This window comes from Oncorhynchus tshawytscha, linkage group LG24 (assembly GCF_018296145.1).
Source record: "Oncorhynchus tshawytscha isolate Ot180627B linkage group LG24, Otsh_v2.0, whole genome shotgun sequence".
NCBI classification, from domain to species: domain Eukaryota; kingdom Metazoa; phylum Chordata; class Actinopteri; order Salmoniformes; family Salmonidae; genus Oncorhynchus; species Oncorhynchus tshawytscha.
In genome coordinates, this window is record NC_056452.1 from 33,878,699 (window position 1) to 33,899,729 (window position 21,031).

Here is a 21,031-nt window from a genome sequence, read left to right on the forward strand (position 1 = left end):
CTGGATGTTTTTGGTACTACTGAACGTAATGCGCCAATGTAAACTCCATTTTTTTAAATATAAATATGAACTTAATCAAACAAAACATATACGTATTGTGTAACATGAAGTCCTATGAGTGTCATCTGATGAAGATCATCAAAGGTTAGTGATTCATTTTATCTCTATTTGTGCCTTTTGTGACTCCTATCTTTGGCTGGAAAAATGGCTGTGTTTTACTGTAGCTTGGTGGTGACCTAACGTAATCGTTTGTGGAGCTTTCGCTGTAAAGCCTATATGAAATCGGACACTGTGGATGGATTAACAACAAGATTACCTTTAAAATGTTATAAAATACATGTATGTTTGAGGAATTTTAATTATGAGCTTCTGTTGTTTTGAATTTCACTGGCTGCTGTCACATCGATCCCGTTAACGGGATTGCAGCTCTAAGAAGTTTCAATGTTTACTGTGAATTTTGATTGTTTCTTTCACTTTTGTATATTATCTACCTCACTTGCTTTGGCAATGTCAACATGTGTTTCCCATGCCAATAAAGCCCCTTGAATTGAATTGAATTGAGAGATGGGGAGGAGAGAGAAGGAGAGTGATTGAGATTGTGAGAGAGTGATTGTGTGTGTGTGAGAGAGAGAAAGATAAATTGTGATTGTGAGAGTAAAAGAGTGGGTGCGACAGAAAGCGAGAGACAGAGAGAGAGAGAGAGAGAGAAGGAAATAGAGTTAAGCGAAACAGAGAGAGACAGAGAGAGCGAGAGCGAGAGCGAGAGCGAGAGAGAGAGAGAGAGCGAGAGAGAAAGAGAAAGAGATAAAGAGTGTGAGAACAGGATAAACACATTGTAAGGTTTGTCCAGGTGCTCAGCTCCTTACCTGGATCCATCTGGCAGCTTTCTATCGAAGGAGGTGGATCGTGGGATAGCAGTCTGTCCCTGCTGAAGGACCTGCTGTCCCATCCTGTCTCTGCCTGCCCGGTCGGGGTGTCTCTGGGTGGGGGAGCACCGGGTGTTGGGATTGGACGGCTGACCTGCTGACGTCGGTACCCTGTGCCAGGTGGTGTTTCGTCTAAATGGGGTCTTGTACTCACATGGCGTCCCCTCACTGTCCAATTTATACTCTACCATTGGGATACGGTACAGCTCAGAACATCCCCTAGAGAGAGAGAGAGAGAGAGAGAGAGAGAGAGAGAGAGAGAGAGAGAGAGAGAGAGAGAGAGAGAGAGATAAAGAGAGATAAAGAGAGATAAAGAGAGATAAAGAGAGATAAAGAGAGAGAAAGAGAGAGAGAGAGAGACTCAGGGACGGGGAGTGAAACAGGGCTGCCCAATATTTCCAACACTATTTAACATCTACATTAATGAATTGGCAAAAACATTAGAAGAATCGGCAGCACCTGGTATCACCCTACACAGCACTGAAATCAAGTGTCTGCGGTACGCAGATGACCTGGTGCTGCTGTCTCCCACTAAGGAGTGTCTGCTGTAGACAGATGACCTGGTGCTGCTGTCTCCCACTAAGGAGGGTCTGCTGTAGACAGATGACCTGGTGCTGCTGTCTCCCACTAAAGAGGGTCTGCTGTAGACAGATGACCTGGTGCTGCTGTCTCCCACTAAGGAGGGTCTGCTGTAGACAGATGACCTGGTCCTGCTGTCTCCCACTAAGGAGGGTCTGCTGTAGACAGATGACCTGGTGCTGCTGTCTCCCACTAAGGAGGGTCTGCTGTAGACAGATGACCTGGTGCTGCTGTCTCCCACCAAGGAGGGTCTGCTGTAGACAAATGACCTGGTGCTGCTGTCTCCCACTAAGGAGGGTCTGCTGTAGACAGATGACCTGGTGCTGCTGTCTCCCACTAAGGAGGGTCTGCTGTAGACAGATGACCTGGTGCTGCTGTCTCCCACTAAAGAGGGGTTACAGCAGCACCTAGATCGTCTCCACAGGTTCTGTCAGACCTGGGCTCTGACCGTTAATCACAGGTTCTGTCAGACCTGGGCTCTGACTGTTAATCACAGGTTCTGTCAGACATGGGCTCTGACCGTTAATCACAGGTTCTGTCAGACCTGGGCTCTGACCATTAACCACAGGTTCTGTCAGACCTGGGCTCTGACCGTTAACCACAGGTTCTGTCAGACCTGGGCTCTGACCGTTAATCACAGGTTCTGTCAGACATGGGCTCTGATCGTTAACCACAGGTTCTGTCAGACCTGGGCTCTGACCGTTAACCACAGGTTCTGTCAGACCTGGGCTCTGACCGTTAACCTAAAAAAATATATATATAATGATATTCCAAAAAAAAGGTCCGGAAATAATAAACAAATATAAATTCTATTTGGACACAGTCCTATTAGAACACACCAAAAACTACACATATCTAGGACTAAATATCAGCAACACAGGTAGCTTTCACATGGCGGTGAATGAGCTGAGAGACAAAGCAAGAAGAGCATTCTATGCCATTAAAAGGAACATCAAAATCAAAATTCCAATTAGAATCTGTCTCAAAAATGTTCAATCAGTTCTAGAACCAATTGCTCTATATGGCAGTGAACTACAGGATCAGGTCTCTAATAATGAATTTACCAAATGGAACAAACATCCAATTGAAATACTGCATGCAGTGTTTTGCAAGACTGTATTGCAAGTGCAAAGAAAAACTCCAAATAACGCATGTAGAGCAGAATTGGGCCAATACCCCCTCCTCATTCGAATAGAAAAAAGAGACATCACATTTTACAACCATCTAAAAACAACACAGCTCTACAATGTCAAGAGATGAAAAAAGAGTCCACTCAGCCAGCTGGTTCTGAGGCTCAGTTCACCAACCCAAACCAACCCCATAGAGCCTCAGGACAGCACTCAGAAAATCTGACCCAACCAAATCATCACAAAACAAAAATAAAAATATATCATCTTTTGGAAAGACACCACAAAAAATCTAAGAAAACTTCAATGCTATTTGTCTCTAAACAGACAGAACATGGTGGCAGACTATCTGACCACTGTGACTGATAGAAAACTGAGGAAAACATTGACTAGGTACAGACTCAGTGAGCACAGTCTGGCTATAGAGACCGGTCGTCACAGACAAACCTGGCTGCCCAGAGAGGACAGTCTGGCTATAGAGACCCGTCGTCACAGGCCAACCTGTTTGACCCTGTCCGGGGGTGTCCTCAGATGGGGCCACAGTGTCTCCTGACCCCTCCTGTCTCAGCCTCCAGTATTTATGCTGCAGTAGTTTATGTGTCGGGGGGCTAGGGTCAGTTTGTTATATCTGGAGTACTTCTCCTGTCCTACTCGGTGTCCTGTGTGAATCTAAGTGTGCGTTCTCTAATTCTCTCCTTCTCTCTTTCTTTCTCTCTCTCGGAGGACCTGAGCCCTAGGACCATGCCCCAGGACTACCTGACATGATGACTCCTTGCTGTCCCCAGTCCACCTGGCCGTGCTGCTGCTCCAGTTTCAACTGTTCTGCCTTATTATTATTCGACCATGCTGGTCATTTATGAACATTTGAACATCTTGGCCATGTTCTGTTATAATCTCCACCCGGCACAGCCAGAAGAGGACTGGCCACCCCACATAGCCTGGTTCCTCTCTAGGTTTCTTCCTAGGTTTTGGCCTTTCTAGGGAGTTTTTCCTAGCCACCGTGCTTCTACACCTGCATTGCTTGCTGTTTGTGGTTTTAGGCTAGGTTTCTGTACAGCACTTTGAGATATCAGCTGATGTACGAAGGGCTAAATAAATACATTTGATTAGATTTGATTTGATTTCTGGCAATAGAGACCAGTCGTCACAGACAAACCTGGCTGCCCAGAGAGGACAATCTGGCTATAGAGACCGGTCGTAACAGACCAACCTGGCTGCCCAGAGAGGACAGTCTGGCTATAGAGACCAGTCGTCACAGACAAACCTGGCTGCCCAGAGAGGACAGGCTATGCTCACTCTGCTCCAGGGGAGAGTTAGAGACAGAGCTGCATTTTCTATTACACTGTGACAAATACTCAGACCTAAGAGAATATTTCTTTCCCAAAATTATAATTCAATACTAAGAATTTGAAACTATAAAATCAAATATTTATTGGGTGAGAAGCCAAAATGTGCAGTTTTGGCAGCCAAATATGTGTCCTCCTGCCACAACCTGAGGGACAGCCAGTGAAAAGTGCAATGTAATGTCGATAATATTTCCCATCTTGTTTTGTTTTGTCTTTCATACCAGGTCATGTGTCTTCTCAGTCATGTTGACACTGGTCTACTACCAGGTCATGTGTCTTCTCAGTCATGTTGACACTGGTCTACTACCAGGTCATGTGTCTTCTCAGTCATGTTGACACTGGTCTACTACCAGGTCATGTGTCTTCTCAGTCATGTTGACACTGGTCTACTACCAGGTCATGTGTCTTCTCAGTCATGTTGACACTGGTCTACTACCAGGTCATGTGTCTTCTCAGTCATGTTGACACTGGTCTACTACCATTGCTTTAATGTATTGTTGTTCTCATTACTATTGTTGTTGTAGTTGTTGTTAATGGTAATCCCATGTCCACTACTACTATTATTATTGCTGTTGGTCCCACCATTTATTTATATATAAATATATATATATATTATATTTAAATATATATTTTTATTTTTTGATATGTATACTTTGACAATGTAAGTAATAATGAACTTAATAATAATGAGAGAGAGAGAGAGAGAGATAGAGAGAGAGAGATAGAGACATAGAGAGACAGAGACAGAGACAGACAGACATAGAGATAGATAGAGAGAGAGAGAGAGAGAGAGAGGGAGGAGAAGTATATTAATTTAAGGTCAAACAGGAATATGAGGGAGCTAGGGCGGGAGGGAGGGAGGGAGGGAGGGGGAGGGGGGGAGGGAGGGAGAAGCCCAGAGGTTAGTAAAGTACTCAAAGGAAATAACAACAACACCTGTTTCATATCAGAATTATTTATATTTGGCGTCTCACTAGACAGAGATCATCATAAAGAGGTCAAGGGCATCTTGACTGGGAGAGGAGACATTTCCCTCTGTTCCACTACAGCTAACTACTCTGGGGACCACTGGGAGAGGAGACATTTCCCTCTGTTCCACTACAGCTAACTACTCTGGAGACCACTGGGAGAGGAGACATTTCCCTCTGTTCCACTACAGCTAACTACTCTGGAGACCACTGGGAGAGGAGACATTTCCCTCTGTTCCACTACAGCTAACTACTCTGGAGACCACTGGGAGAGGAGACATTTCCCTCTGTTCCACTACAGCTAACTACTCTGGAGACCACTGGGAGAGGAGACATTTCCCTCTGTTCCACTATAGCTAACTACTCTGGGGACCACTGGGAGAGGAGACATTTCCCTCTGTTCCACTACAGCTAACTACTCTGGAGACCACTGGGAGAGGAGACATTTCCCTCTGTTCCACTACAGCTAACTACTCTGGAGACCACTGGGAGAGGAGACATTTCCCTCTGTTCCACTACAGCTAACTACTCTGGAGACCACTGGGAGAGGAGACATTTCCCTCTGTTCCACTACAGCTAACTACTCTGGAGACCACTGGGAGAGGAGACATTTCCCTCTGTTCCACTACAGCTAACTACTCTGGAGACCACTGGGAGAGGAGACATTTCCCTCTGTTCCACTATAGCTAACTACTCTGGAGACCACTGGGAGAGGAGACATTTCCCTCTGTTCCACTACAGCTAACTACTCTGGAGACCACTGGGAGAGGAGACATTTCCCTCTGTTCCACTACAGCTAACTACTCTGGAGACCACTGGGAGAGGAGACATTTCCCTCTGTTCCACTATAGCTAACTACTCTGGGGACCACTGGGAGAGGAGACATTTCCCTCTGTTCCACTACAGCTAACTACTCTGGAGACCACTGGGAGAGGAGACATTTCCCTCTGTTCCACTACAGCTAACTACTCTGGAGACCACTGGGAGAGGAGACATTTCCCTCTGTTCCACTACAGGGCATCTTCATCACTGGGAGAGGAGATATTCCCCTCTGTTCCACTACAGGGCATCTTCATCACTGGGAGAGGAGATATTTCCCTCTGTTCCACTACAGGGCATCTTCATCACTGGGAGAGGAGACATTTCCCTCTGTTCCACTACAGGGCATCTTCATCACTGGGAGAGGAGACATTTCCCTCTGTTCCACTACAGGGCATCTTCATCACTGGGAGAGGAGACATTCCCCTCTGTTCCACTACAGCTAACTACTCTGGAGACCACTGGGAGAGGAGACATTTCCCTCTGTTCCACTACAGGGCATCTTCATCACTGGGAGAGGGGACATTTCCCTCTGTTCCACTACAGGGCATCTTCATCACTGGGAGAGGAGACATTCCCCTCTGTTCCACTACAGGGCATCTTCATCACTGGGAGAGGAGATATTTCCCTCTGTTCCACTACAGGGCATCTTCATCACTGGGAGAGGAGATATTTCCCTCTGTTCCACTACAGGGCATCTTCATCACTGGGAGAGGAGACATTTCCCTCTGTTCCACTACAGCTAACTACTCTGGAGACCACTGGGAGAGGAGATATTTCCCTCTGTTCCACTACAGCTAACTACTCTGGAGACCACTGGGAGAGGAGACATTTCCCTCTGTTCCACTACAGCTAACTACTCTGGAGACCATTTGGAGAGGGGACATTTCCCTCTGTTCCACTATAGCTAACTACTCTGGAGACCCACTGGGAGAGGGGACATTTCCCTCTGTTCCACTATAGCTAACTACTCTGGAGACCCACTGGGAGAGGGGACATTTCCCTCTGTTCCACTATAGCTAACTACTCTGGAGACCTACTGGGAGAGGAGACATTTCCCCTCTGTTCCACTACAGCTAACTACTCTGGAGACCACTGGGAGAGGAGACATTTCCCTCTGTTCCACTACAGGGCATCTTCATCACTGGGAGAGGAGACATTTCCCTCTGTTCCACTACAGCTAACTACTCTGGAGACCCACTGGGAGAGGAGATATTTCCCTCTGTTCCACTACAGCTAACTACTCTGGAGACCACTAGGGGAGGGGACATTTTCCCTCTGTTCCACTACAGCTAACTACTCTGGAGACCATTTGGAGAGGGGACATTTCCCTCTGTTCCACTACAGCTAACTACTCTGGAGACCACTGGGAGAGGAGATATTTCCCTCTGTTCCACTACAGCTAACTACTCTGGAGACCACTGGGAGAGGAGACATTTCCCTCTGTTCCACTACAGCTAACTACTCTGGAGACCACTGGGAGAGGAGATATTCCCCTCTGTTCCACTACAGCTAACTACTCTGGAGACCACTGGGAGAGGAGACATTTCCCTCTGTTCCACTACAGCTAACTACTCTGGAGACCACTGGGAGAGGAGACATTTCCCTCTGTTCCACTACAGCTAACTACTCTGGAGACCACTGGGAGAGGAGACATTTCCCTCTGTTCCACTACAGCTAACTACTCTGGAGACCACTGGGAGAGGAGACATTTCCCTCTGTTCCACTATAGCTAACTACTCTGGGGACCACTGGGAGAGGAGACATTTCCCTCTGTTCCACTACAGCTAACTACTCTGGAGACCACTAGGGAGGGGACATTTCCCTCTGTTCCACTACAGCTAACTACTCTGGAGACCATTTGGAGAGGGGACATTTCCCTCTGTTCCACTACAGCTAACTACTCTGGAGACCACTGGGAGAGGAGACATTTCCCTCTGTTCCACTACAGCTAACTACTCTGGAGACCACTGGGAGAGGAGACATTTCCCTCTGTTCCACTACAGCTAACTACTCTGTCGACCACTGGGAGAGGAGACATTTCCCTCTGTTCCACTATAGCTAACTACTCTGGGGACCACTGGGAGAGGAGACATTTCCCTCTGTTCCACTACAGCTAACTACTCTGGAGACCATTTGGAGAGGGGACATTTCCCTCTGTTCCACTACAGCTAACTACTCTGGAGACCATTTGGAGAGGGGACATTTCCCTCTGTTCCACTACAGCTAACTACTCTGGAGACCACTGGGAGAGGAGATATTTCCCTCTGTTCCACTACAGCTAACTACTCTGGAGACCATTTGGAGAGGGGACATTTCCCTCTGTTCCACTACAGCTAACTACTCTGGAGACCCACTGGGAGAGGGGACATTTCCCTCTGTTCCACTACAGCTAACTACTCTGGAGACCATTTGGAGAGGGGACATTTCCCTCTGTTCCACTACAGCTAACTACTCTGGAGACCACTGGGAGAGGAGATATTTCCCTCTGTTCCACTACAGCTAACTACTCTGGAGACCACTGGGAGAGGAGACATTTCCCTCTGTTCCACTACAGCTAACTACTCTGGAGACCACTGGGAGAGGAGACATTTCCCTCTGTTCCACTACAGCTAACTACTCTGGAGACCACTGGGAGAGGAGACATTTCCCCTCTGTACCTGTATAACAGCCGTCAGGCCCCTACCCTACTACCACATGTCTACAACACACTAAGTGTGTTCCCTCAGACCACTACTCTACTACCACATATCTACAACACACTAAGTGTGTTCCCTCAGACCACTACCCTACTACCACATATCTACAACACACTAAGTGTGTTCCTCAGACCACTACCCTACTACCACATATCTACAACACACTAAGTGTGTTCCCTCAGACCACTACCCTACTACCACATATCTACAACACACTAAGTGTGTTCCCTCAGGCCCCTACCCTACTACCACATATCTACAACACACTAAGTGTGTTCCCTCAGACCACTACCCTACTACCACATATCTACAACACACTAAGTGTGTTCCCTCAGACCACTACCCTACTACCACATATCTACAACACATTAAGTGTGTTCCCTCAGACCACTACCCTACTACCACATATCTACAACACACTAAGTGTGTTCCCTCAGACCACTACCCTACTACCACATATCTACAACACACTAAGTGTGTTCCCTCAGACCACTACCCTACTACCACATATCTACAACACACTAAGTGTGTTCCCTCAGACCACTACCCTACTACCACATATCTACAACACATTAAGTGTGTTCCCTCAGACCACTACCCTACTACCACATATCTACAACACACTAAGTGTGTTCCCTCAGACCACTACCCTACTACCACATATCTACAACACACTAAGTGTGTTCCCTCAGACCACTACCCTACTACCACATATCTACAACACACTAAGTGTGTTCCCTCAGGCCCCTACCCTACTACCACATATCTACAACACACTAAGTGTGTTCCCTCAGACCACTACCCTACTACCACATATCTACAACACACTAAGTGTGTTCCCTCAGACCACTACCCTACTACCACATATCTACAACACACTAAGTGTGTTCCCTCAGACCACTACCCTACTACCACATATCTACAACACACTAAGTGTGTTCCCTCAGACCACTACCCTACTACCACATATCTACAACACACTAAGTGTGTTCCCTCAGACCACTACCCTACTACCACATATCTACAACACACTAAGTGTGTTCCCTCAGACCACTACCCTACTACCACATATCTACAACACACTAAGTGTGTTCCCTCAGGCCCCTACCCTACTACCACATATCTACAACACACTAAGTGTGTTCCCTCAGACCACTACCCTACTACCACATATCTACAACACACTAAGTGTGTTCCCTCAGGCCCCTACCCTACTACCACATATCTACAACACACTAAGTGTGTTCCCTCAGACCACTACCCTACTACCACATATCTACAACACACTAAGTGTGTTCCCTCAGACCACTACCCTACTACCACATATCTACAACACATTAAGTGTGTTCCCTCAGACCACTACCCTACTACCACATATCTACAACACACTAAGTGTGTTCCTCAGACCACTACCCTACTACCACATATCTACAACACACTAAGTGTGTTCCCTCAGACCACTACCCTACTACCACATATCTACAACACACTAAGTGTGTTCCCTCAGACCACTACCCTACTACCACATATCTACAACACATTAAGTGTGTTCCCTCAGACCACTACCCTACTACCACATATCTACAACACACTAAGTGTGTTCCCTCAGACCACTACCCTACTACCACATATCTACAACACACTAAGTGTGTTCCCTCAGACCACTACCCTACTACCACATATCTACAACACACTAAGTGTGTTCCCTCAGGCCCCTACCCTACTACCACATATCTACAACACACTAAGTGTGTTCCCTCAGACCACTACCCTACTACCACATATCTACAACACACTAAGTGTGTTCCCTCAGACCACTACCCTACTACCACATATCTACAACACACTAAGTGTGTTCCCTCAGACCACTACCCTACTACCACATATCTACAACACACTAAGTGTGTTCCCTCAGACCACTACCCTACTACCACATATCTACAACACACTAAGTGTGTTCCCTCAGACCACTACCCTACTACCACATATCTACAACACACTAAGTGTGTTCCCTCAGACCACTACCCTACTACCACATATCTACAACACACTAAGTGTGTTCCCTCAGACCACTACCCTACTACCACATATCTACAACACACTAAGTGTGTTCCCTCAGACCACTACCCTACTACCACATATCTACAACACATTAAGTGTGTTCCCTCAGACCACTACCCTACTACCACATATCTACAACACATTAAGTGTGTTCCCTCAGACCACTACCCTACTACCACATATCTACAACACACTAAGTGTGTTCCTCAGACCACTACCCTACTACCACATATCTACAACACACTAAGTGTGTTCCCTCAGACCCCTACCCTACTACCACATATCTACAACACATTAAGTGTGTTCCCTCAGACCACTACCCTACTACCACATATCTACAACACACTAAGTGTGTTCCCTCAGACCACTACCCTACTACCACATATCTACAACACACTAAGTGTGTTCCCTCAGGCCCCTACCCTACTACCACATATCTACAACACACTAAGTGTGTTCCCTCAGACCACTACCCTACTACCACATATCTACAACACACTAAGTGTGTTCCCTCAGACCACTACCCTACTACCACATATCTACAACACACTAAGTGTGTTCCCTCAGACCACTACCCTACTACCACATATCTACAACACACTAAGTGTGTTCCCTCAGACCACTACCCTACTACCACATATCTACAACACATTAAGTGTGTTCCCTCAGACCACTACCCTACTACCACATATCTACAACACATTAAGTGTGTTCCCTCAGACCACTACCCTACTACCACATATCTACAACACACTAAGTGTGTTCCCTCAGACCACTACCCTACTACCACATATCTACAACACACTAAGTGTGTTCCCTCAGACCCCTACCCTACTACCACATATCTACAACACATTAAGTGTGTTCCCTCAGACCACTACCCTACTACCACATATCTACAACACATTAAGTGTGTTCCCTCAGACCACTACCCTACTACCACATATCTACAACACATTAAGTGTGTTCCTCAGACCACTACCCTACTACCACATATCTACAACACACTAAGTGTGTTCCCTCAGACCACTACCCTACTACCACATATCTACAACACACTAAGTGTGTTCCCTCAGACCACTACTCTACTACCACATATCTACAACACACTAAGTGTGTTCCCTCAGACCACTACCCTACTACCACATATCTACAACACACTAAGTGTGTTCCCTCAGGCCCCTACCCTACTACCACATGTCTACAACACACTAAGTGTGTTCCCTCAGACCACTACTCTACTACCACATATCTACAACACAACATCCATGTGCACGTGTGTATAGTGCGTATGTTGTCGTGTTATCTAATTGTATTGCTTGCATCAGTTATGTGATGTGGAATAGAGTTCCATGTAGTCATGGCTCTATGTAGTACTGTGGAATAGAGTTCCATGTAGTCATGGCTCTATGTAGTACTGTGGAATAGAGTTCCATGTAGGCATGGCTCTATGTAGTACTGTGGAATAGAGTTCCATGTAGTCATGGCTCTATGTAGTACTGTGGAATAGAGTTCCATGTAGTCATGGCTCTATGTAGTACTGTGGAATAGAGTTCCATGTAGTCATGGCTCTATGTAGTACTGTGGAATAGAGTTCCATGTAGTCATGGCTCTATGTAGTACTGTGGAATAGAGTTCCATGTAGTCATGGCTCTATGTAGTACTGTGGAATAGAGTTCCATGTAGTCATGGCTCTATGTAGTACTGTGGAATAGAGTTCCATGTAGTCATGGCTCTATGTAGTACTGTGGAATAGAGTTTCATGTAGTCATGGCTCTATGTAGTACTGTGGAATAGAGTTTCATGTAGTCATGGCTCTATGTAGTACTGTGGAATAGAGTTCCATGTAGTCATGGCTCTATGTAGTACTGTGGAATAGAGTTTCATGTAGTCATGGCTCTATGTGGTACTGTGGAATAGAGTTCCATGTAGTCATGGCTCTATGTAGTACATAGAGTTCCATGTAGTCATGGCTCTATGTAGTACTGTGGAATAGAGTTCCATGTAGTCATGGCTCTATGTAGTACTGTGGAATAGAGTTCCATGTAGTCATGGCTCTATGTAGTACTGTGGAATAGAGTTCCATGTAGTCATGGCTCTATGTAGTACATAGAGTTCCATGTAGTCATGGCTCTATGTAGTACTGTGGAATAGAGTTCCATGTAGTCATGGCTCTATGTAGTACTGTGGAATAGAGTTCCATGTAGTCATGGCTCTATGTAGTACTGTGGAATAGAGTTCCATGTAGTGATGGCTCTATGTAGTACTGTGGAATAGAGTTCCATGTAGTAATGGCTCTATGTAGTACTGTGGAATAGAGTTCCATGTAGTGATTGCTCTATGTAGTACTGTGGAATAGAGTTCCATGTAGTAATGGCTCTGTGTAGTACTGTGGAATAGAGTTCCATGTAGTCATGGCTCTATGTAGTACTGTGGAATAGAGTTCCATGTAGTCATGGCTCTATGTAGTACATGGAGTTCCATGTAGTCATGGCTCTATGTAGTACTGTGGAATAGAGTTCCATGTAGTCATGGCTCTATGTAGTACTGTGGAATAGAGTTCCATGTAGTCATGGCTCTATGTAGTACTGTGGAATAGAGTTCCATGTAGTGATGGCTCTATGTAGTACTGTGGAATAGAGTTCCATGTAGTAATGGCTCTATGTAGTACTGTGGAATAGAGTTCCATGTAGTGATTGCTCTATGTAGTACTGTGGAATAGAGTTCCATGTAGTCATGGCTCTGTGTAGTACTGTGGAATAGAGTTCCATGTAGTCATGGCTCTATGTAGTACTGTGGAATAGAGTTACATGTAGTCATGGCTCTATGTAGTACTGTGGAATAGAGTTCCATGTAGTCATGGCTCTATGTAGTACTGTGTGCCTCCCATAGTCTGTTCTGGACTCTGGGACTGTGAAGAGATCTCTGGTGGCATGTCTTGTGGGGTATGAATGGGTGTTTGAGCTGTGTGCCTCCCATAGTCTGTTCTGGACTCTGAAGAGATCTCTGGTGGCATGTCTTGTGGGGTATGAATGGGTGTCTGAGCTGTGTGCCAGTAGTTTAGACAGACAGCTCAGTACATTCAACTTGTCAACAACTCTCATTATAACAAGTAGTGATGAAGCCAATCTCTCCTCCATGTTGAGCCAGGATAGATGTACATGCATATCATTAATGGTAGCTCGCTGTGTACATCCAAGGGTCAGCCGTTCTGCCCTGTTCTGAGCCAATTGCAAATATATATATATATATGTTTACATACCGATTTAGTCATATCATATGTACAGTTGAAGTTAGAAGTTTACATACACCTTAGCCAACTACATTTAAACTCAGTTTTTCACAATTCCTGACATTTAATCCTAGTAACAATGCCCTGTCTTAGGTCAGTTAGGATCACCACTTTATTTTAAGAATGTGAAATGTCAGAATAATAGTAGAGAGAATTATTTATTTCAGCTTTTATTTCTTTCATCACATTCCCAGTGGGTCAGAAGATTACATACACTCAATTAATATTTGGTAGCATTGCCTTTAAATTATTTAACTTGGGTCAAACATTTCAGGTAGCCTTCCACAAGCTTCCCAAAATAAGTTGGGTGAATTTTGGCCCACTCCTCCTGACAGAGCTGGTGTAACTGAGTCAGGTTTGTAGGCCTCCTTGCTCGCACACACTTTTTCAGTTCTGCCCACAAATGTTCTATAGGGTTGAGGTCAGGGCTTTGTGATGGCCACTCCAATACCTTGACTTTGTTGTCCTTAAGCCATTTTGCCACATCTTTGGAAGTATGCTTGGGGTCAATGTTCATTTGGAAAACCCATTTGCGGTTGTTTGCAAATGGCCATCACAAAGCCCTGAACTCAAATCCTATAGAAAATTTGCAGGCAGAACTGAAAAAGCATGTGCGAGCAAGGAGGCCTACAAACCTGACTCAGTTACAACAGCCCTGTGAGGTGGAATGGGCCAAAATTCACCCAACTTATTGTGGGAAGCTGGTGGGACTTTTTACTATGATTAAATGTCAGAAATGGTGAAAAACTGAGTTTAAATGTGTTTGGCCAAGGTGTATGCAAACTCCCGTCTTCAACCATATATAAAATGTATATATATTTTTTGGGGGGTTTACATTATTCTATATATTTTTGTGGCAGCCTGGCCTCATCACCATTTTAAAAGGTAATGAAATTAATATGATTTAAAATGCTTAAAAGTAAATACCCTGAGTGTACAAAACATTCAAAACCACTCCGTAATATTGAGTTTCCCTTCTGCCCTCAGAACAGGCTCCATTTGTCGAGGACTCTACAGGGTGTCGAGTGAGGGGGAGGCAGGGGGAGTTAGGGGGAGGCGGGGAGGAGTGAGGTGGGAGTAAGGGGGAGTGAGGGAGGAGTCAGGGGGAGTGAGGGGGAGAAAGGGGATCAGAGGGAGGCAGGGAGGAGTGAGGGGGAGTCAGGGAGGAGTGAGGGGGAGTCAGGGAGGAGTGAGGGGGAGTGAGGGGGAGGCAGGGGGAGTGAGGGGGCAGTCAGGGAGGAATAAGGGGAGTCAGGGGGATTGAGGGGGGTGTGAGGTGGGAGTCAGAGAGGAGTGAGGGGGGGGGCAGGGGGATTGAGGGGTAGTCAGGGGGAGTGAGGGGGAGTCGGGGGAGTCAGGGGGAGTCAGGGGGAGTCAGGGAGGAGTGAGGGGGAGTCAGGGAGGAGTCAGGGAGGAGTGAGGGGGAGTCAGGGGGAGTCAGGGGGAGTCAGGGAGGAGTGAGGGGGAGTCAGAGGTAGTCAGGGAGAGTCAGGGGGACTGAGGTGGGATTCAGGGGGAGTCAGGGGAGTCAGGGAGTGTCAGGGAGAGTCAGGGGAGTCAGGGAGAGTCAGGGGGAGTCAGGGGGAGTCAGGGGGAGTCAGGGGGAGTGAGGTGGGATTCAGGGAGAGTCAGGGGGAGTCAGGGAGAGTCAGGGGGAGTCAGGAAGGAGTGAGGTGGGATTCAGGGGGAGTCAGTGAGTAGTGAGGGTGAGTCAGGGGGAGTCAGGGGGAGTTAGGGAGGTGATCTTCAACTGTCTCTGACACAATACTTACTGTCACAAACTAAAGGCAGTGCTTCATCTTTTCACATAGTTCTGAGAATCACATTCAGATTGGATTAAGATGCGCTGTGGAAATGAAGCTAGGGTTTTACTCTGACTTTCATCTCTCTCTCCCACAGAGACCCAGCTGAACTATTTTCCTCTTTCAGTTAGTGTAGGGATATTGTCTCCCGTGTGCGAGCAGTGCTCCGGCGTCCCAAAGCAGACAAACACAGGCGGTGCTCCGGCGTCCCAAAGCAGACAAACACGGGCGGTGCTCCGGCGTCCCAAAGCAGACAAACACAGGCGGTGCTCTGGCGTCCCTAAGCAGACAAACACAGGCGGTGCTCCGGCGTCCCTAAGCAGACAAACACAGGCGGTGCTCCGGCGTCCCTAAGCAGACAAACACGGGCGGTGCTCCGGCGTCCCAAAGCAGACAAACACGGGCGGTGCTCCGGCGTCCCTAAGCAGACAAACACAGGCGGTGCTCTGGCGTCCCTAAGCAGACAAACAGGGCGGTGCTCCGGCGTCCCTAAGCAGACAAACACAGGCGGTGCTCTGGCGTCCCTAAGCAGACAAACACAGGCGGTGCTCCGGCGTCCCTAAGCAGACAAACACGGGCGGTGCTCCGGTGTCCCTAAGCAGACAAACACAGGCGGTGCTCCGGCGTCCCTAAGCAGACAAACACAGGCGGTGCTCCGGTGTCCCTAAGCAGACAAACACAGGCGGTGCTCCGGTGTCCCTAAGCAGACAAACACAGGCGGTGCTCCGGCGTCCCTGAAGAGCCTCTTAAAGAAGAAGTTACAGGTCTGTGAGAGCCAGAAATCTTGCTTGTTTGTAGGTGACCAAATACTTATTTTCCACCATAATTTGCAAATAAATTCATTAAAAATCCTACAATGTGATTTTCTGGATTTATTTTTCTCATTTTGTCTGTCATAGTTGAAGTGTACCTATGATGAAAATTACAGGTCTCTCTCATCTTTTTAAGTGAGAGAACTTGCACAATAGGTGGCTGACTAAATACTTTTTTGCACCACTGTGTATTATGCCATTGTGCTTTCTGTTGCAGCATGGACAGTACCATCAGATTTGTCACACTAACCTCAGACTCAGACTGTTCTGCATTCAAGTCAAAAGAGAAGCACATTTAGCTTCAATGAGTCATTGGGGGAGGAGAGGGTAGAGTATGGGGTCAACAGAGGTCAATGTTAAGGGTTAGTGATGTAAGGTTAGGGGTCAGGGGTTAAAGGTTACCTGCGTGGCGCTCCATCGTCATGAGGCTGGATGATGACCACCTTGACGGCGATGGAGGTTCTCAGCAGGTCGATCATCTGTTCGTGGGTCAGCGTTGCTACGGCAACCTTACAGATCTCCACCAATCGGCTACCCTGGCGAAGCCCCGCCTTCCAAGCGAACCCGAAGGCCTCAACGTCGGCCACGATGCCCTCGAAGTTGACATGGAAACCCAGCTGGCACAGAGCGTTCCGACGCAGTGTCATCTCAGATGTCTCACAACCACGCGTCACTATCTGGAGAGAAGAAGAGAGAGAGTCAGTCCCCTGACTGGTCATGTTGCAGGACAATTGTTCATATCTGGATCAAAGGAAGAAGGAAGAGAACCACCTTGTAATTAATGGTAACAGTGGGTGAGATAGAGAAAGACACTAACACACTGAATAAATAGTTGAAACATAGAAAATCTCTTCCTGGGCTGCTGTAGCATGTACACAAAGCAACGCAGACACTTTTAACCATTCTGTTTACATCTGGCCCTTCTTTGGACATTGTGTTAACCAGCCTCCAGACGAGGTTCAATGCAATACAACTCTGACTGGATGCAGTCTATCACAGTGCCATCCGTTTTGTCACCAAAGCCCCATTCACTACCCACCATTGCGACCTATACGCTCTCGTTGGTTGGCCCTTACTTCATATTGGTCGCCAAACCCACTGGCTCCAGGTCATCTACAAGTCTCTGCTGGGTAAAGCCCCGCCTTATCTCAGCTCACTGGTCACCATAGCAGCACCCACTCGTAGCACGTGCTCCAGCAGGTATATCTCACTGTTCTCCCCAAAAGCCTATTCTTCCTTTGGCCGCCTTTCCTTCCAGTTCTCTGCTGCCAATGACTGGAACGAACTGCAAAAATCTCTGAAGCTGGAGACTAATATCTCCCTCACTAGCTTTAAGCACCAGCTGTCAGAGCAGCTCACATATCACTGCACCTGTACACAGCCCATCTGTAAACAGCCCATCTATCTACCTACCTCATCCCCATACTGGTATTTATTTAGTTTGCTCCTTTGCACCCCAGTATCTCTACCTGCACATTCATCTTCTGCCGATCTACCATTCCAGTGTTTAATTGCTCTATTGTAATTACTTCGCCACCATGGTCTACTCCCTTATCCTCATTTTTACTCATTGTTTATAGACTTTTTGTTTTATTTTGTTCTACTGTATTATTGACTGTATGTTTGTTTATTCCATGTGTAACTCTGTGTTGTTGAATGTGTCGAACTGCTTTGCTTTATCTTGGCCAGGTCGCAGCTGTAAATGAGAACTTGTTCTCAACTACCCTACCTGGTTAAATAAAGGTGAAATAAATAAATAAATGTAAAAAATATAATTCAGACGGAAGAAAATAACTAGGTGAGTCTAAGTGAGCACAACACAAGGTGAGTCTAAGTGAGCACAACACAAGGTGAGTCTAAGTGAGCACAACACAACAAGGTGAGTCTAAGTGAGCACAACACAAGGTGAGTCTAAGTGAGCACAACACAAGGTGAGTCTAAGTGAGCACAACACAAGGTGAGTCTAAGTGAGCACAACACAACAAGGTGAGTCTAAGTGAGCACAACACAAGGTGAGTCTAAGTGAGCACAACAAGGTGAGTCTAAGTGAGCACAACACAAGGTGAGTCTAAGTGAGCACAACAAGGTGAGTCTAAGTGAGCACAACACAAGGTGAGTCTAAGTGAGCACAACACAACAAGGTGAGTCTAAGTGAGCCCAACAAGGTGAGTCTAAGTGAGCACAACACAAGGTGAGTCTAAGTGAGCACAACACAAGGTGAGTCTAAGTGAGCACAACAAGGTGAGTCTAAGTGAGCACAACAAGGTGAGTCTAAGTGAACACAACACAAGGTGAGTCTAAGTGAGCACAACACAACAAGGTGAGTCTAAGTGAGCACAACAAGGTGAGTCTAAGTGAGCACAACAAAGGTGAGTCTAAGTGAACACAACACAAGGTGAGTCTAAGTGAGCACAACACAACAAGGTGAGTCTAAGTGAGCACAACAAGGTGAGTCTAAGTGAGCACAACACAAGGTGAGTCTAAGTGAGCACAACACAAGGTGAGTCTAAGTGAGCACAACAAGGTGAGTCTAAGTGAGCACAACAAGGTGAGTCTAAGTGAGCACAACACAACAAGGTGAGTCTAAGTGAGCACAACACAACAAGGTGAGTCTAAGTGAGCACAACACAACAAGGTGAGTCTAAGTGAGCACAACAAGGTGAGTCTAAGTGAGCACAACACAACAAGGTGAGTCTAAGTGAGCACAACACAAGGTGAGTCTAAGTGAGCACAACACAACAAGGTGAGTCTAAGTGAGCACAACACAAGGTGAGTCTAAGTGAGCACAACAAGGTGAGTCTAAGTGAGCACAACGCAAGGTGAGTTTAAGTGAGCACAACACAACAAGGTGAGTCTAAGTGAGCACAACACAAGGTGAGTCTAAGTGAGCACAACAAGGTGAGTCTAAGTGAGCACAACACAAGGTGAGTCTAAGTGAGCACAACAAGGTGAGTCTAAGTGAGCACAACACAACAAGGTGAGTCTAAGTGAACACAACACAAGGTGAGTCTAAGTGAGCACAACAAGGTGAGTCTAAGTGAGCACAACACAACAAGGTGAGTCTAAGTGAGCACAACACAACAAGGTGAGTCTAAGTGAGCACAACACAAGGTGAGTCTAAGTGAGCACAACACAAGGTGAGTCTAAGTGAGCACAACACAACAAGGTGAGTCTAAGTGAGCACAACACAAGGTGAGTCTAAGTGAGCACAACAAGGTGAGTCTAAGTGAGCACAACACAAGGTGAGTCTAAGTGAGCACAACACAACAAGGTGAGTCTAAGTGAGCACAACAAGGTGAGTCTAAGTGAGCACAACAAGGTGAGTCTAAGTGAGCACAACACAACAAGGTGAGTCTAAGTGAGCACAACACAACAAGGTGAGTCTAAGTGAGCACAACACAACAAGGTGAGTCTAAGTGAGCACAACAAGGTGAGTCTAAGTGAGCACAACAAGGTGAGTCTAAGTGAGCACAACAAGGTGAGTCTAAGTGAGCACAACACAACAAGGTGAGTCTAAGTGAGCACAACAAGGTGAGTCTAAGTGAGCACAACACAACAAGGTGAGTCTAAGTGAGCACAACACAACAAGGTGAGTCTAAGTGAGCACAACAAGGTGAGTCTAAGTGAGCACAACACAACAAGGTGAGTCTAAGTGAGCACAACAAGGTGAGTCTAAGTGAGCACAACACAACAAGGTGAGTCTAAGTGAGCACAACAAGGTGAGTCTAAGTGAGCACAACAAGGTGAGTCTAAGTGAGCACAACACAACAAGGTGAGTCTAAGTGAGCACAACAAGGTGAGTCTAAGTGAGCACAACAAGGTGAGTCTAAGTGAGCACAACAAGGTGAGTCTAGCACAACACAACAAGGTGAGTCTAAGTGAGCACAACAAGGTGAGTCTAAGTGAGCACAACACAACAAGGTGAGTCTAAGTGAGCACAACAAGGTGAGTCTAAGTGAGCACAACACAACAAGGTGAGTCTAAGTGAGCACAACAAGGTGAGTCTAAGTGAGCACAACAAGGTGAGTCTAAGTGAGCACAACACAACAAGGTGAGTCTAAGTGAGCACAACAAGGTGAGTCTAAGTGAGCACAACAAGGTGAGTCTAAGTGAGCACAACAAGGTGAGTCTAAGTGAGCACAACACAACAAGGTGAGTCTAAGTGAGCACAACAAGGTGAGTCTAAGTGGGCACAACACAACAAGGTGAGTCTAAGTGAGCACAACAAGGTGAGTCTAAGTGAGCACAACACAACAAGGTGAGTCTAAGTGAGCACAACACAACAAGGTGAGTCTAAGTGAGCACAACACAACAAGGTGAGTCTAAGTGAGCACAACACAACAAGGTGAGTCTAAGTGAGCACAACACAACAAGGTGAGTCTAAGTGAGCACAACACAACAAGGTGAGTCTAAGTGAGCACAACACAACAAGGTGAGTCTAAGTGAGCACAACAAGGTGAGTCTAAGTGAGCACAACACAACAAGGTGAGTCCGAAAATGTCTTGTATTCTGCTGCATAAATTAGGTAATATGCCAGGGAGATATAGTGCCTTCGGAAATAATTCAGACCCCTTGATATTCCATGAGTTGTTGAATAATT

At 46.4% G+C, this 21,031-nt stretch overlaps 1 protein-coding gene across 4 annotated transcripts in view; it reads right to left on the minus strand.

Moving 5' to 3' along the window:
- LOC112238626 (signal-induced proliferation-associated 1-like protein 2) overlaps positions 1-21,031 on the minus strand; it is a 341,137-nt gene that overhangs the window by 115,760 nt on the left and 204,346 nt on the right. For all 4 annotated transcript variants that reach the window (XM_042305703.1, XM_042305704.1, XM_042305702.1 and 1 more), the window contains exons 12-13: positions 16,834-17,108; positions 867-1,145 (exon numbers count right to left, since the gene is read on the minus strand). In XM_042305703.1, coding sequence (XP_042161637.1) covers positions 867-1,145; positions 16,834-17,108 — 554 coding nt within the window. The remainder of the gene's footprint in view (positions 1-866; positions 1,146-16,833; positions 17,109-21,031) is intronic.